Source organism: Oncorhynchus mykiss, chromosome 9 (genome assembly GCF_013265735.2).
Source record: "Oncorhynchus mykiss isolate Arlee chromosome 9, USDA_OmykA_1.1, whole genome shotgun sequence".
In the NCBI taxonomy this organism is placed as follows: Eukaryota; Metazoa; Chordata; class Actinopteri; order Salmoniformes; family Salmonidae; genus Oncorhynchus; species Oncorhynchus mykiss.
In genome coordinates, this window is record NC_048573.1 from 77,095,110 (window position 1) to 77,113,513 (window position 18,404).

The 18,404-nt window shown below is 44.2% G+C and overlaps 1 protein-coding gene across 7 annotated transcripts in view; it reads left to right on the forward strand.

Annotated features, from left to right (window-relative positions):
* plxnb3 (plexin B3) overlaps positions 1–18,404 on the forward strand; it is a 308,336-nt gene that overhangs the window by 195,241 nt on the left and 94,691 nt on the right. For all 7 annotated transcript variants that reach the window (XR_005053403.1, XR_005053402.1, XR_005053404.1 and 4 more), the window contains exons 13-14: positions 14–104; positions 8,244–8,416. Coding sequence is in view for 2 of the 7 variants with exons in the window: in XM_036989101.1 (XP_036844996.1) it covers positions 14–104; positions 8,244–8,416 (264 nt within the window). In the remaining 5 variants the exon portion in view is untranslated. The remainder of the gene's footprint in view (positions 1–13; positions 105–8,243; positions 8,417–18,404) is intronic.

The window sequence follows — 18,404 nt, forward strand, 5'->3', positions numbered from 1 at the left end:
CATCCTCTTCCAGTTCCAGTACCCAGTTAACCAGTTGGAATATTCAGCTCCCATCTATCTACAGAGAGGCTCCCATCACATCGACTCTGCACCCAATCTCAGACGTAAGTCTAATGTATTCAGAATAAGGTTTGGGTTAAGGTTAGGGGTTAAGGTTAGGGTTAGGGGTTAAGGTTAGGGTTAGGGGTTAAGGTTAGGGTTAGGGGTTAGGGTTAGGGGTTAAGGTTAGGGGTTAAGGTTAAGGTTAGGGGTTAAGGTTAAGGTTAGGGTTAGGGGTTAAGGTTAGGGGTTAAGGTTAGGGGTTAAGCTTAGGGGTTAAGGTTAGGGGTTAAGGTTAAGGTTAAGGTTAGAGGTTAAGGTTAGGGGTTAAGGTTAGGGGCTAAGGTTAGGGTTAGGCGCTAAGGTTAGGGGTTAAGGTTAGGGGATAAGGTTAGGGGTTAGGGGCTAAGGTTAGGGGCTAAGGTTAAGGGATACGGTTAGGGGTTAGGGGCTAAGGTTAGGGGCTAAGGTTAGGGGCTAAGGTTAGGGGCTAAGGTTAGGGGCTAAGGTTAGGGGCTAAGGTTGTGTGTTAAGGAAGGGGTTAGGGGTTAAGGTTGTGTGTTAAGGTAGGGGTTAAGGTAGGGGTTAAGGTTGTGGGTTAAGGTAGGGGTTAGGGGTTAAGGTAGGGGTTAAGGTTAGGGTTAAGGTTGTGGGTTAAGGTAGGGGTTAGGGGTTAAGGTTGTGTGTTAAGGTAGGGGTTAGGGGTTAAGGTTGTGGGTTAAGGTAGGGGTTAGGGGTTAAGGTAGGGGTTAAGGTTGTGGGTTAAGGTAGGGGTTAGGGGTTAAGGTAGGGGTTAGGGGTTAAGGTAGGAGTTAAGGTAGGGGTTAGGGGTTAAGGTTGTGGGTTGTGGGTTAAGGAAGGGTTAGGGGTTAAGGTAGGGGTTAGGGGTTAAGGTAGGGGTTAGGGGTTAAGGGTTAAGGTAGGGGTTAAGGTTAGGGTCCCTTCAGAATGAGGAACATATTCAGCAACTCTTAGAAGACAATAAAAGGACTTTGAAATATTACGTTCTTGTACACTAATAATGGAGCATCGCACAGTGCAGCTATATGACCAGTTGTGTTTTCCACAGTGCAGCTATATGACCAGTTGTGTTGTCCACAGTGCAGCTATATGACCAGTTGTGTTGTCCACAGTGCAGCTATATGACCAGTTGTGTTGTCTCACAGTGCAGCTATATGACCAGTTGTGTTGTGTTGTCTCACAGTGCAGCTATATGACCAGTTGTGTTGTCTCACAGTGCAGCTATATGACCAGTTGTGTTGTGTTGTCCCACAGTGCAGCTATATGACCAGTTGTGTTGTGTTGTCCACAGTGCAGCTATATGACCAGTTGTGTTGTGTTGTCCACAGTGCAGCTATATGACCAGTTGTGTTGTCCACAGTGCAGCTATATGACCAGTTGTGTTGTCTCACAGTGCAGCTATATGACCAGTTGTGTTGTGTTGTCCCACAGTGCAGCTATATGACCAGTTGTGTTGTCTCACAGTGCAGCTATATGACCAGTTGTGTTGTGTTGTCCACAGTGCAGCTATATGACCAGTTGTGTTGTCCACAGTGCAGCTATATGACCAGTTGTGTTGTCTCACAGTGCAGCTATATGACCAGTTGTGTTGTGTTGTCCCACAGTGCAGCTATATGACCAGTTGTGTTGTCTCAGTGCAGCTATATGACCAGTTGTGTTGTGTTGTCCACAGTGCAGCTATATGACCAGTTGTGTTGTCCACAGTGCAGCTATATGACCAGTTGTGTTGTGTTGTCCACAGTGCAGCTATATGACCAGTTGTGTTGTGTTGTCTCACAGTGCAGCTATATGACCCGTTGTGTTGTCTCACAGTGCAGCTATATGAATCAGTTGTGTTGTCCACAGTGCAGCTATATGACCAGTTGTGTTGTCTCACAGTGCAGCTATATGACCAGTTGTGTTGTGTTGTCCCACAGTGCAGCTATATGACCAGTTGTGTTGTCTCACAGTGCAGCTATATGACCAGTTGTGTTGTGTTGTCCACAGTGCAGCTATATGACCAGTTGTGTTGTCCACAGTGCAGCTATATGACCAGTTGTGTTGTGTTGTCCACAGTGCAGCTATATGACCAGTTGTGTTGTCCACAGTGCAGCTATATGACCAGTTGTGTTGTCTCACAGTGCAGCTATATGACCAGTTGTGTTGTGTTGTCCCACAGTGCAGCTATATGACCAGTTGTGTTGTCTCAGTGCAGCTATATGACCAGTTGTGTTGTGTTGTCCACAGTGCAGCTATATGACCAGTTGTGTTGTCCACAGTGCAGCTATATGACCAGTTGTGTTGTGTTGTCCACAGTGCAGCTATATGACCAGTTGTGTTGTGTTGTCTCACAGTGCAGCTATATGACCCGTTGTGTTGTCTCACAGTGCAGCTATATGAATCAGTTGTGTTGTCCACAGTGCAGCTATATGACCAGTTGTGTTGTCTCACAGTGCAGCTATATGACCAGTTGTGTTGTGTTGTCCCACAGTGCAGCTATATGACCAGTTGTGTTGTCTCACAGTGCAGCTATATGACCAGTTGTGTTGTGTTGTCCACAGTGCAGCTATATGACCAGTTGTGTTGTCCACAGTGCAGCTATATGACCAGTTGTGTTGTCTCACAGTGCAGCTATATGACCAGTTGTGTTGTGTTGTCCACAATGCAGCTATATGACCAGTTGTGTTGTGTTGTCCACAGTGCAGCTATATGACCAGTTGTGTTGCGTTGTCCACAGTGCTGCTATATGACCAGTTGTGTTGTGTTGTCCACAGTGCAGCTATATGACCAGTTGTGTTGTGTTGTCCACAGTGCAGCTATATGACCAGTTGTGTTGTCTCACAGTGCAGCTATATGACCAGTTGTGTTGTGTTGTCCCACAGTGCAGCTATATGACCAGTTGTGTTGTCTCAGTGCAGCTATATGACCAGTTGTGTTGTGTTGTCCACAGTGCAGCTATATGACCAGTTGTGTTGTCCACAGTGCAGCTATATGACCAGTTGTGTTGTGTTGTCCACAGTGCAGCTATATGACCAGTTGTGTTGTGTTGTCTCACAGTGCAGCTATATGACCAGTTGTGTTGTCTCACAGTGCAGCTATATGACCAGTTGTGTTGTCCACAGTGCAGCTATATGACCAGTTGTGTTGTCTCACAGTGCAGCTATATGACCAGTTGTGTTGTGTTGTCCCACAGTGCAGCTATATGACCAGTTGTGTTGTCTCACAGTGCAGCTATATGACCAGTTGTGTTGTGTTGTTCACAGTGCAGCTATATGACCAGGTGTGTTGTCCACAGTGCAGCTATATGACCAGTTGTGTTGTCTCACAGTGCAGCTATATGACCAGTTGTGTTGTGTTGTCCCACAGTGCAGCTATATGACCAGTTGTGTTGTCTCACAGTGCAGCTATATGACCAGTTGTGTTGTGTTGTCCACAGTACAGCTATATGACCAGTTGTGTTGTCCACAGTGCAGCTATATGACCAGTTGTGTTGTCTCACAGTGCAGCTATATGACCAGTTGTGTTGTGTTGTCCCACAGTGCAGCTATATGACCAGTTGTGTTGTCTCACAGTGCAGCTATATGACCAGTTGTGTTGTGTTGTCCACAGTGCAGCTATATGACCAGTTGTGTTGTCCACAGTGCAGCTATATGACCAGTTGTGTTGTCTCACAGTGCAGCTATATGACCAGTTGTGTTGTGTTGTCCCACAGTGCAGCTATATGACCAGTTGTGTTGTCTCAGTGCAGCTATATGACCAGTTGTGTTGTGTTGTCCACAGTGCAGCTATATGACCAGTTGTGTTGTCCACAGTGCAGCTATATGACCAATTGTGTTGTGTTGTCCACAGTGCAGCTATATGACCAGTTGTGTTGTGTTGTCTCACAGTGCAGCTATATGACCAGTTGTGTTGTCTCACAGTGCAGCTATATGAATCAGTTGTGTTTTCCACAGTGCAGCTATATGACCAGTTGTGTTGTCTCACAGTGCAGCTATATGACCAGTTGTGTTGTGTTGTCCCACAGTGCAGCTATATGACCAGTTGTGTTGTCTCACAGTGCAGCTATATGACCAGTTGTGTTGTGTTGTCCACAGTGCAGCTATATGACCAGGTGTGTTGTCTCACATTGCAGCTATATGACCAGTTATGTTGTGTTGTCCACAGTGCAGCTATATGACCAGTTGTGTTGTCCACAGTGCAGCTATATGACCGGTTTTGTTGTCCACAGTGCAGCTATATGACCAGTTGTGTTGTCTCACAGTGCAGCTATATGACCAGTTGTGTTGTCTCACAGTGCAGCTATATGACCAGTTGTGTTGTGTTGTCTCACAGTGCAGCTATATGACCAGTTGTGTTGTGTTGTCTCACAGTGCAGCTATATGACCAGTTGTGTTGTGTTGTCTCACAGTGCACCTATATGACCAGTTGTGTTGTGTTGTCCACAGTGCAGCTATATGACCAGTTGTGTTGTGTTGTCTCACAGTGCAGCTGTATGACCAGGTGTGTTGTCCCACAGTGCAGCAATATGACCAGTTGTGTTGTGTTGTCCACAGTGCAGCTATATGACCAGTTGTGTTGTCCAACAGTGCAGCTATATGACCAGTTGTGTTGTGTTGTCTCACAGTGCAGCTATATGACCAGTTGTGTTGTGTTGTCCACAGTGCAACTATATGACCAGTTGTGTTGTCTCACAGTGCAGCTATATGACCAGTTGTGTTGTGTTGTCCACAGTGCAGCTATATGACCAGTTGTGTTGTGTTGTCCACAGTGCAGCTATATGACCAGTTGTGTTGTGTTGTCTCACAGTGCAGCTATATGACCAGTTGTGTTGTGTTGTCCACAGTGCAACTATATGACCAGTTGTGTTGTCTCACAGTGCAGCTATATGACCAGTTGTGTTGTGTTGTCCACAGTGCAGCTATATGACCAGTTGTGTTGTGTTGTCCACAGTGCAGCTATATGACCAGTTGTGTTGTCCAACAGTGCAGCTATATGACCAGTTGTGTTGTGTTGTCTCACAGTGCAGCTATATGACCAGTTGTGTTGTGTTGTCCACAGTGCAGCTATATGACCAGTTGTGTTGTGTTGTCTCACAGTGCAGCTATATGACCAGTTGTGTTGTGTTGTCCACAGTGCAACTATAAGACCAGTTGTGTTGTCTCACAGTGCAGCTATATGACCAGTTGTGTTGTCCACAGTGCAGCTATATGACCAGTTGTGTTGTGTTGTCCACAGTGCAGCTATATGACCAGTTGTGTTGTGTTGTCTCACAGTGCAGCTATATGACCAGTTGTGTTGTGTTGTCCACAGTGCAACTATATGACCAGTTGTGTTGTCTCACAGTGCAGCTATATGACCAGTTGTGTTGTGTTGTCCACAGTGCAGCTATATGACCAGTTGTGTTGTGTTGTCCACAGTGCAGCTATATGACCAGTTGTGTTGTCCAACAGTGCAGCTATATGACCAGTTGTGTTGTGTTGTCTCACAGTGCAGCTATATGACCAGTTGTGTTGTGTTGTCCACAGTGCAACTATATGACCAGTTGTGTTGTCCACAGTGCAGCTATATGACCAGTTGTGTTGTGTTGTCCACAGTGCAGCTATATGACCAGTTGTGTTGTGTTGTCTCACAGTGCAGCTATATGACCAGTTGTGTTGTGTTGTCCACAGTGCAACTATATGACCAGTTGTGTTGTCTCACAGTGCAGCTATATGACCAGTTGTGTTGTGTTGTCCACAGTGCAGCTATATGACCAGTTGTGTTGTGTTGTCTCACAGTGCAGCTATATGACCAGTTGTGTTGTGTTGTCCACAGTGCAACTATATGACCAGTTGTGTTGTCTCACAGTGCAGCTATATGACCAGTTGTGTTGTGTTGTCCACAGTGCAGCTATATGACCAGTTGTGTTGTGTTGTCCACAGTGCAGCTATATGACCAGTTGTGTTGTCCAACAGTGCAGCTATATGACCAGTTGTGTTGTGTTGTCTCACAGTGCAGCTATATGACCAGTTGTGTTGTGTTGTCCACAGTGCAGCTATATGACCAGTTGTGTTGTGTTGTCTCACAGTGCAGCTATATGACCAGTTGTGTTGTGTTGTCCACAGTGCAACTATAAGACCAGTTGTGTTGTCTCACAGTGCAGCTATATGACCAGTTGTGTTGTCCACAGTGCAGCTATATGACCAGTTGTGTTGTGTTGTCCACAGTGCAGCTATATGACCAGTTGTGTTGTGTTGTCTCACAGTGCAGCTATATGACCAGTTGTGTTGTGTTGTCCACAGTGCAACTGTATGACCAGTTGTGTTGTCTCACAGTGCAGCTATATGACCAGTTGTGTTGTGTTGTCCACAGTGCAGCTATATGACCAGTTGTGTTGTGTTGTCCACAGTGCAGCTATATGACCAGTTGTGTTGTCCAACAGTGCAGTTATATGACCAGTTGTGTTGTGTTGTCTCACAGTGCAGCTATATGACCAGTTGTGTTGTGTTGTCTCACAGTGCAGCTATATGACCAGTTGTGTTGTGTTGTCCACAGTGCAGCTATATGACCAGTTGTGTTGTGTTGTCTCACAGTGCAGCTGTATGACCAGGTGTGTTGTCCCACAGTGCAGCAATATGACCAGTTGTGTTGTTTTGTCCCACAGTGCAGCTATATGACCAGTTGTGTTGTGTTGTCCACAGTGCAGCTATATGACCAGTTGTGTTGTCCAACAGTGCAGCTATATGACCAGTTGTGTTGTGTTGTCTCACAGTGCAGCTATATGACCAGTTGTGTTGTGTTGTCCACAGTGCAGCTATATGACCAGTTGTGTTGTCTCACAGTGCAGCTATATGACCAGTTGTGTTGTGTTGTCCACAGTGCAGCTATATGACCAGTTGTGTTGTGTTGTCCACAGTGCAGCTATATGACCAGTTGTGTTGTGTTGTCTCACAGTGCAGCTATATGACCAGTTGTGTTGTGTTGTCCACAGTGCAACTATATGACCAGTTGTGTTGTCTCACAGTGCAGCTATATGACCAGTTGTGTTGTGTTGTCCACAGTGCAGCTATATGACCAGTTGTGTTGTGTTGTCCACAGTGCAGCTATATGACCAGTTGTGTTGTCCAACAGTGCAGCTATATGACCAGTTGTGTTGTGTTGTCTCACAGTGCAGCTATATGACCAGTTGTGTTGTGTTGTCCACAGTGCAGCTATATGACCAGTTGTGTTGTGTTGTCTCACAGTGCAGCTATATGACCAGTTGTGTTGTGTTGTCCACAGTGCAACTGTATGACCAGTTGTGTTGTCTCACAGTGCAGCTATATGACCAGTTGTGTTGTGTTGTCCACAGTGCAGCTATATGACCAGTTGTGTTGTGTTGTCCACAGTGCAGCTATATGACCAGTTGTGTTGTGTTGTCTCACAGTGCAGCTATATGACCAGTTGTGTTGTGTTGTCCACAGTGCAACTATATGACCAGTTGTGTTGTCTCACAGTGCAGCTATATGACCAGTTGTGTTGTGTTGTCCACAGTGCAGCTATATGACCAGTTGTGTTGTGTTGTCCACAGTGCAGCTATATGACCAGTTGTGTTGTCCAACAGTGCAGTTATATGACCAGTTGTGTTGTGTTGTCTCACAGTGCAGCTATATGACCAGTTGTGTTGTGTTGTCTCACAGTGCAGCTATATGACCAGTTGTGTTGTGTTGTCCACAGTGCAGCTATATGACCAGTTGTGTTGTCTCACAGTGCAGCTGTATGACCAGGTGTGTTGTGTTGTCTCACAGTGCAGCTATATGACCAGTTGTGTTGTGTTGTCCACAGTGCATCTATATGACCAGTTGTGTTGTGTTGTCTCACAGTGCAGCTATATGACCAGTTGTGTTGTGTTGTCCACAGTGCAGCTATATGACCAGTTGTGTTGTCTCACAGTGCAGCTATATGACCAGTTGTGTTGTGTTGTCCACAGTGCAACTATATGACCAGTTGTGTTGTCTCACAGTGCAGCTATATGACCAGTTGTGTTGTGTTGTCCACAGTGCAGCTATATGACCAGTTGTGTTGTGTTGTCCACAGTGCAGCTATATGACCAGTTGTGTTGTGTTGTCCACAGTGCAGCTATATGACCAGTTGTGTTGTGTTGTCCACAGTGCAGCTATATGACCAGTTGTGTTGTGTTGTCCACAGTGCAGCTATATGACCAGTTGTGTTGTGTTGTCCCACAGTGCAGCTATATGACTGTTCAGTGGGCCAGTCTGACTGTAGTCAGTGCAGAGCGGTGCCGTCAGATTACGGCTGTGTCTGGTGTGGAGGAGAGTCACCTGGCTGTGCCTACCACCTGTCCTGTACCAGCTCACCTGGGCCAGAAGACGCCTGCCCTCCGCCTCACATCATACAGGTAGGTTACATACATACCAGCTCACCTGGGCCAGAAGACGCCTGCCTGCCTGTACTGGAACCAAATGTATTCTAGAAATGTACTGGAACCAAATGCATTCTAGAAATGTACTGGAACCAAATGCATTCTAGAAATGTACTGGAACCAAATGCATTCTAGAAATGTTCTGGAACCAAATGCATTCTAGAAATGTTCTGGAACCAAATGCATTCTAGAAATGTACTGGAACCAAATGCATTCTAGAAATGTACTGGAACCAAATGCATTCTAGAAATGTACTGGAACCAAATGAATTCTAGAAATGTACTGGACCCATACATGTATGCATTGGGTGCGTAACGATGCTCAGAATGACAGACCGGGCCGGCCCGTCCATTAGGCAGGATCACTAGGGTGGCAGGGCCGTCCATTAGGCAGGATCACTAGGGTGGCCGGCCCGTCCATTAGGCAGGATCACTAGGGTGGCAGGGCCGTCCATTAGGCAGGATCACTAGGGTGGCCGGCCCGTCCATTAGGCAGGATCACTAGGGTGGCAGGGCCGTCCATTAGGCAGGATCACTAGGGTGGCAGGGCCGTCCATTAGGCAGGATCACTAGGGTGGCAGGGCCGTCCATTAGGCAGGATCACTAGGGTGGCAGGGCCGTCCATTAGACAGGATCACTAGGGTGGCAGGGCCGTCCATTAGGCAGGATCACTAGGGTGGCAGGGCCGTCCATTAGGCAGGATCACTAGGGTGGCAGGGCCGTCCATTAGGCAGGATCACTAGGGTGGCCGGCCCGTCCATTAGGCAGGATCACTAGGGTGGCAGGGCCGTCCATTAGGCAGGATCACTAGGGTGGCCGGCCCGTCCATTAGGCAGGATCACTAGGGTGGCAGGGCCGTCCATTAGGCAGGATCACTAGGGTGGCAGGGCCGTCCATTAGGCAGGATCACTAGGGTGGCCGGCCCGTCCATTAGGCAGGATCACTAGGGAGGCAGGGCCGTCCATTAGGCAGGATCACTAGGGTGGCAGGGCCGTCCATTAGGCAGGATCACTAGGGTGGCAGGGCCGTCCATTAGGCAGGATCACTAGGGTGGCCGGCCCGTCCATTAGGCAGGATCACTAGGGTGGCAGATTGACGAGGCTGGCATTTCCTGAAAAAGCCTGACCAAGACGCACCTCCAACCACATATGTCGCCCCCTGATAAACTGTGCACACTTTTCCAAGACAGGGACGCAAAATATTTAGCTGGTCCATGCCCAGGATGTGTTAATATGACCAGGATGTGACTATAGGATGTGTTAATATGACCAGGATGTGTCTATAGGATGTGTTAATATGACCAGGATGTGTTAATGTGACCAGGATGTGTTAATATGACCAGGATGTGACTATAGGATGTGTTAATATGACCAGGATGTGTTAATATGACCAGGATGTGTTAATATGACCAGGATGTGTTAATGTGACCAGGATGTGTTAATGTGACCAGGATGTGACTATAGGATGTGTTGATGTGACCAGGATGTGTTAATATGACCAGCATGTGTTAATATGACCAGGATGTGACTATAGGATGTGTTAATATGACCAGGATGTGACTATAGGATGTGTTAATGTGACCAGGATGTGTTAATATGACCAGGATGTGACTATAAGATGTGTTAATGTGACCAGGATGTGTTAATATGACCAGGATGTGACTATAGGATGTGTTAATGTGACCAGGATGTGTTTAATGTGACCAGAATGTGTTAATGTGACCAGGATGTGTTAATGTGACCAGGATGTGTTAATGTGACCATGATGTGTTAATGTGGCCAGAATGTGTTAATGTGGCCAGAATGTGTTAATGTGACCAGAATGTGTTAATGTGACCAGGATGTGTTAATGTGACCAGAATGTGACCAGGATGTGTTAATGTGACCAGGATGTGTTAATGTGACCAGAATGTGACCAGGATGTGTTAATGTGACCAGAATGTGCCCAGGATGTGTTAATGTGACCAGGAAGTGTTAATGTGACCAGAATGTGACCAGGATGTGTTAATGTGACCAGGATGTGTTAATATGACCAGGATGTGTTAATATGACCAGGATGTGTTATTGTGACCAGGATGTGTTAATATGACCAGGATGTGACTATGGGATGTGTTGATGTGACCAGGATGTGTTAATATGACCAGCATGTGTTAATATGACCAGGATGTGACTATAGGATGTGTTAATATGACCAGGATGTGACTATAGGATGTGTTAATGTGACCAGGATGTGTTAATATGACCAGGATGTGACTATAGGATGTGTTAATGTGACCAGGATGTGTTTAATGTGACCAGAATGTGTTAATGTGACCATGATGTGTTAATGTGACCAGGATGTGTTAATGTGACCAGGATGTGTTAATGTGACCATGATGTGTTAATGTGGCCAGAATGTGTTAATGTGACCAGGATGTGTTAATGTGACCAGAATGTGACCAGGATGTGATAATGTGACCAGGATGTGATAATGTGACCAGGATGTGTTAATGTGACCAGGATGTGTTAATGTGACCAGAATGTGACCAGGATGTGTTAATGTGACCAGGATGTGTTAATGTGACCAGGATATGTTAATATGACCAGGATGTGTTAATATGACCAGGATGTGTTAATGTGACCAGAATGTGACCAGGATGTGTTAATGTGACCAGGATGTGTTAATGTGACCAGGATGTGTTAATGTGACCAGAATATGTTAATATGACCAGGATGTGTTAATATGACCAGGATGTGTTAATGTGACCAGAATGTGACCAGGATGTGTTAATGTGACCAGAATGTGACCAGGATGTGTTAATGTGACCAGGATGTGTTAATATGACCAGGATGTGTTAATATGACCAGGATGTGTTAATGTGACCAGGATGTGTTAATATGACCAGGATGTGACTATAGGATGTGTTGATGTGACCAGGATGTGTTAATATGACCAGCATGTGTTAATATGACCAGGATGTGACTATAGGATGTGTTAATATGACCAGGATGTGACTATAGGATGTGTTAATGTGACCAGGATGTGTTAATATGACCAGGATGTGACTATAGGATGTGTTAATGTGACCAGGATGTGTTTAATGTGACCAGAATGTGTTAATGTGACCATGATGTGTTAATGTGACCAGGATGTGTTAATGTGACCAGGATGTGTTAATGTGACCAGGATGTGTTAATGTGACCATGATGTGTTAATGTGGCCAGAATGTGTTAATGTGACCAGAATGTGTTAATGTGACCAGGATGTGTTAATGTGACCAGAATGTGACCAGGATGTGATAATGTGACCAGGATGTGATAATGTGACCAGGATGTGTTAATGTGACCAGGATGTGTTAATGTGACCAGAATGTGACCAGGATGTGTTAATGTGACCAGGATGTGTTAATGTGACCAGGATGTGTTAATGTGACCAGAATGTGACCAGGATGTGTTAATGTGACCAGGATGTGTTAATGTGACCAGAATGTGACCAGGATGTGTTAATGTGACCAGAATGTGCCCAGGATGTGTTAATGTGACCAGGATGTGTTAATGTGACCAGAATGTGACCAGGATGTGTTAATGTGACCAGGATGTGTTAATGTGACCAGGATGTGTTAATATGACCAGGATGTGTTAATATGACCAGGATGTGTTAATATGACCAGGATGTGTTAATATGACCAGGATGTGTTAATGTAACCAGAATGTGACCAGGATGTGTTAATGTGACCAGGATGTGTTAATGTGACCAGGATGTGTTAATGTGACCAGAATGTGACCAGGATGTGTTAATGTGACCAGGATGTGTTAATGTGACCAGAATGTGACCAGGATGTGTTAATGTGACCAGAATGTGCCCAGGATGTGTTAATGTGACCAGGATGTGTTAATGTGACCAGAATGTGTTAATGTGACCAGGATGTGTTAATGTGACCAGGATGTGTTAATATGACCAGGATATGTTAATATGACCAGGATGTGTTAATATGACCATAATGTGTTAATGTGACCAGAATGTGACCAGGATGTGTTAATGTGACCAGGATGTGTTAATGTGACCAGGATGTGTTAATGTGACCAGAATATGTTAATATGACCAGGATGTGTTAATATGACCAGGATGTGTTAATGTGACCAGAATGTGACCAGGATGTGTTAATGTGACCAGGATGTGTTAATGTGACCAGGATGTGTTAATGTGACCAGAATGTGACCAGGATGTGTTAATGTGACCAGGATGTGTTAATATGACCAGAATGTGACCAGGATGTGTTAATGTGACCAGGATGTGTTAATGTGACCAGGATATGTTAATATGACCAGGATGTGTTAATATGACCAGGATGTGTTAATGTGACCAGAATGTGACCAGGATGTGTTAATGTGACCAGGATGTGTTAATGTGACCAGGATGTGTTAATGTGACCAGAATATGTTAATATGACCAGGATGTGTTAATATGACCAGGATGTGTTAATGTGACCAGAATGTGACCAGGATGTGTTAATGTGACCAGGATGTGTTAATGTGACCAGGATGTGTTAATGTGACCAGAATGTGACCAGGATGTGTTAATGTGACCAGGATGTGTTAATGTGACCAGAATGTGACCAGGATGTGTTAATGTGACCAGGATGTGTTAATGTGACCAGGATGTGTTAATGTGACCAGAATATGTTAATATGACCAGGATGTGTTAATATGACCAGGATGTGTTAATGTGACCAGAATGTGACCAGGATGTGTTAATGTGACCAGGATGTGTTAATGTGACCAGGATGTGTTAATGTGACCAGAATGTGACCAGGATGTGTTAATGTGACCAGGATGTGTTAATGTGACCAGAATGTGCCCAGGATGTGTTAATGTGACCAGGATGTGTTAATGTGACCAGAATGTGACCAGGATGTGTTAATGTGACCAGGATGTGTTAATGTGACCAGGATGTGTTAATGTGACCAGGATGTGTTAATATGACCAGGATGTGTTAATATGACCAGGATGTGTTAATATGACCAGGATGTGTTAATGTGACCAGAATGTGACCAGGATGTGTTAATGTGACCAGGATGTGTTAATGTGACCAGAATATGTTAATATGACCAGGATGTGTTAATATGACCAGGATGTGTTAATGTGACCAGAATGTGACCAGGATGTGTTAATGTGACCAGGATGTGTTAATGTGACCAGAATGTGACCAGGATGTGTTAATGTGACCAGGATGTGTTAATGTGACCAGAATGTGACCAGGATGTGTTAATGTGACCAGAATGTGCCCAGGATGTGTTAATGTGACCAGGATGTGTTAATGTGACCAGAATGTGACCAGGATGTGTTAATATGACCAGGATGTGTTAATGTGACCAGGATGTGTTAATATGACCAGGATGTGTTAATATGACCAGGATGTGTTAATATGACCAGGATGTGTTAATGTAACCAGAATGTGACCAGGATGTGTTAATGTGACCAGGATGTGTTAATGTGACCAGGATGTGTTAATGTGACCAGAATGTGACCAGGATGTGTTAATGTGACCAGGATGTGTTAATGTGACCAGAATGTGACCAGGATGTGTTAATGTGACCAGAATGTGCCCAGGATGTGTTAATGTGACCAGGATGTGTTAATGTGACCAGAATGTGACCAGGATGTGTTAATGTGACCAGGATGTGTTAATGTGACCAGGATGTGTTAATGTGACCAGGATGTGTTAATATGACCAGAATATGTTAATATGACCAGGATGTGTTAATATGACCAGGATGTGTTAATGTGACCAGAATGTGACCAGGATGTGTTAATGTGACCAGGATGTGTTAATGTGACCAGGATGTGTTAATGTGACCAGAATGTGACCAGGATGTGTTAATGTGACCAGGATGTGTTAATGTGACCAGAATGTGACCAGGATGTGTTAATATGACCAGAATGTGCCCAGGATGTGTTAATGTGACCAGGATGTGTTAATGTGACCAGAATGTGACCAGGATGTGTTAATGTGACCAGGATGTGTTAATGTGACCAGGATGTGTTAATATGACCAGGATGTGTTAATATGACCAGGATGTGTTAATATGACCAGGATGTGTTAATATGACCAGGATGTGTTAATGTAACCAGAATGTGACCAGGATGTGTTAATGTGACCAGGATGTGTTAATGTGACCAGGATGTGTTAATGTGACCAGAATGTGACCAGGATGTGTTAATGTGACCAGGATGTGTTAATGTGACCAGAATGTGACCAGGATGTGTTAATGTGACCAGAATGTGCCCAGGATGTGTTAATGTGACCAGGATGTGTTAATGTGACCAGAATGTGACCAGGATGTGTTAATGTGACCAGGATGTGTTAATATGACCAGGATGTGTTAATATGACCAGGATGTGTTAATATGACCAGGATGTGTTAATATGACCAGAATGTGACCAGGATGTGTTAATGTGACCAGGATGTGTTAATGTGACCAGGATATGTTAATATGACCAGGATGTGTTAATATGACCAGGATGTGTTAATGTGACCAGAATGTGACCAGGATGTGTTAATGTGACCAGGATGTGTTAATGTGACCAGGATGTGTTAATGTGACCAGAATATGTTAATATGACCAGGATGTGTTAATATGACCAGGATGTGTTAATGTGACCAGAATGTGACCAGGATGTGTTAATGTGACCAGGATGTGTTAATGTGACCAGGATGTGTTAATGTGACCAGAATGTGACCAGGATGTGTTAATGTGACCAGGATGTGTTAATGTGACCAGAATGTGCCCAGGATGTGTTAATGTGACCAGGATGTGTTAATGTGACCAGAATGTGACCAGGATGTGTTAATGTGACCAGGATGTGTTAATGTGACCAGGATGTGTTAATGTGACCAGGATGTGTTAATATGACCAGGATGTGTTAATATGACCAGGATGTGTTAATATGACCAGGATGTGTTAATGTGACCAGAATGTGACCAGGATGTGTTAATGTGACCAGGATGTGTTAATGTGACCAGGATGTGTTAATGTGACCAGAATATGTTAATATGACCAGGATGTGTTAATATGACCAGGATGTGTTAATGTGACCAGAATGTGACCAGGATGTGTTAATGTGACCAGGATGTGTTAATGTGACCAGGATGTGTTAATGTGACCAGAATGTGACCAGGATGTGTTAATGTGACCAGGATGTGTTAATGTGACCAGAATGTGACCAGGATGTGTTAATGTGACCAGAATGTGCCCAGGATGTGTTAATGTGACCAGGATGTGTTAATGTGACCAGAATGTGACCAGGATGTGTTAATATGACCAGGATGTGTTAATGTGACCAGGATGTGTTAATATGACCAGGATGTGTTAATATGACCAGGATGTGTTAATATGACCAGGATGTGTTAATGTAACCAGAATGTGACCAGGATGTGTTAATGTGACCAGGATGTGTTAATGTGACCAGGATGTGTTAATGTGACCAGAATGTGACCAGGATGTGTTAATGTGACCAGGATGTGTTAATGTGACAAGAATGTGACCAGGATGTGTTAATGTGACCAGAATGTGCCCAGGATGTGTTAATGTGACCAGGATGTGTTAATGTGACCAGAATGTGACCAGGATGTGTTAATGTGACCAGGATGTGTTAATGTGACCAGGATGTGTTAATATGACCAGGATGTGTTAATATGACCAGGATGTGTTAATATGACCAGGATGTGTTAATATGACCAGAATGTGACCAGGATGTGTTAATGTGACCAGGATGTGTTAATGTGACCAGGATATGTTAATATGACCAGGATGTGTTAATATGACCAGGATGTGTTAATGTGACCAGAATGTGACCAGGATGTGTTAATGTGACCAGGATGTGTCAATGTGACCAGGATGTGTTAATGTGACCAGAATATGTTAATATGACCAGGATGTGTTAATATGACCAGGATGTGACCAGGATGTGTTAATGTGACCAGGATGTGTTAATGTGACCAGGATGTGTTAATGTGACCAGAATGTGACCAGGATGTGTTAATGTGACCAGGATGTGTTAATGTGACCAGAATGTGACCAGGATGTGTTAATGTGACCAGAATGTGCCCAGGATGTGTTAATGTGACCAGGATGTGTTAATGTGACCAGGATGTGTTAATGTGACCAGGATGTGTTAATATGACCAGGATGTGTTAATGTGACCAGGATGTGTTAATGTGACCAGGATGTGTTAATGTGACCAGGATGTGACTATAGGATGTGTTAATGTGACCAGGATGTGTTAATATGACCAGCATGTGTTAATATGACCAGGATGTGTTAATGTGACCAGAATGTGCCCAGGATGTGTTAATGTGACCAGGATGTGTTAATGTGACCAGAATGTGACCAGGATGTGTTAATGTGACCAGGATGTGTTAATGTGACCAGAATATGTTAATGTGACCAGGATGTGTTAATGTGACCAGGATGTGTTAATGTGACCAGAATGTGACCAGGATGTGTTAATGTGACCAGGATGTGTTAATGTGACCAGGATGTGTTAATGTGACCAGGATGTGTTAATATGACCAGGATGTGTTAATATGACCAGGATGTGTTAATGTGACCAGAATGTGACCAGGATGTGTTAATGTGACCAGGATGTGTTAATGTGACCAGGATGTGTTAATGTGACCAGAATATGTTAATATGACCAGGATGTGTTAATATGACCAGGATGTGTTAATGTGACCAGAATGTGACCAGGATGTGTTAATGTGACCAGGATGTGTTAATGTGACCAGGATGTGTTAATGTGACCAGAATGTGACCAGGATGTGTTAATGTGACCAGGATGTGTTAATGTGACCAGAATGTGACCAGGATGTGTTAATGTGACCAGAATGTGCCCAGGATGTGTTAATGTGACCAGGATGTGTTAATGTGACCAGAATGTGACCAGGATGTGTTAATATGACCAGGATGTGTTAATGTGACCAGGATGTGTTAATATGACCAGGATGTGTTAATATGACCAGGATGTGTTAATATGACCAGGATGTGTTAATATGACCAGGATGTGTTAATGTAACCAGAATGTGACCAGGATGTGTTAATGTGACCAGGATGTGTTAATGTGACCAGGATGTGTTAATGTGACCAGAATGTGACCAGGATGTGTTAATGTGACCAGGATGTGTTAATGTGACCAGAATGTGACCAGGATGTGTTAATGTGACCAGAATGTGCCCAGGATGTGTTAATGTGACCAGGATGTGTTAATGTGACCAGAATGTGACCAGGATGTGTTAATGTGACCAGGATGTGTTAATGTGACCAGGATGTGTTAATATGACCAGGATGTGTTAATATGACCAGGATGTGTTAATATGACCAGGATGTGTTAATATGACCAGAATGTGACCAGGATGTGTTAATGTGACCAGGATGTGTTAATGTGACCAGGATATGTTAATATGACCAGGATGTGTTAATATGACCAGGATGTGTTAATGTGACCAGAATGTGACCAGGATGTGTTAATGTGACCAGGATGTGTCAATGTGACCAGGATGTGTTAATGTGACCAGAATATGTTAATATGACCAGGATGTGTTAATATGACCAGGATGTGTTAATGTGACCAGAATGTGACCAGGATGTGTTAATGTGACCAGGATGTGTTAATGTGACCAGGATGTGTTAATGTGACCAGAATGTGACCAGGATGTGTTAATGTGACCAGGATGTGTTAATGTGACCAGAATGTGACCAGGATGTGTTAATGTGACCAGAATGTGCCCAGGATGTGTTAATGTGACCAGGATGTGTTAATGTGACCAGGATGTGTTAATGTGACCAGGATGTGTTAATGTGACCAGGATGTGTTAATATGACCAGGATGTGTTAATGTGACCAGGATGTGTTAATGTGACCAGGATGTGTTAATGTGACCAGGATGTGACTATAGGATGTGTTAATGTGACCAGGATGTGTTAATATG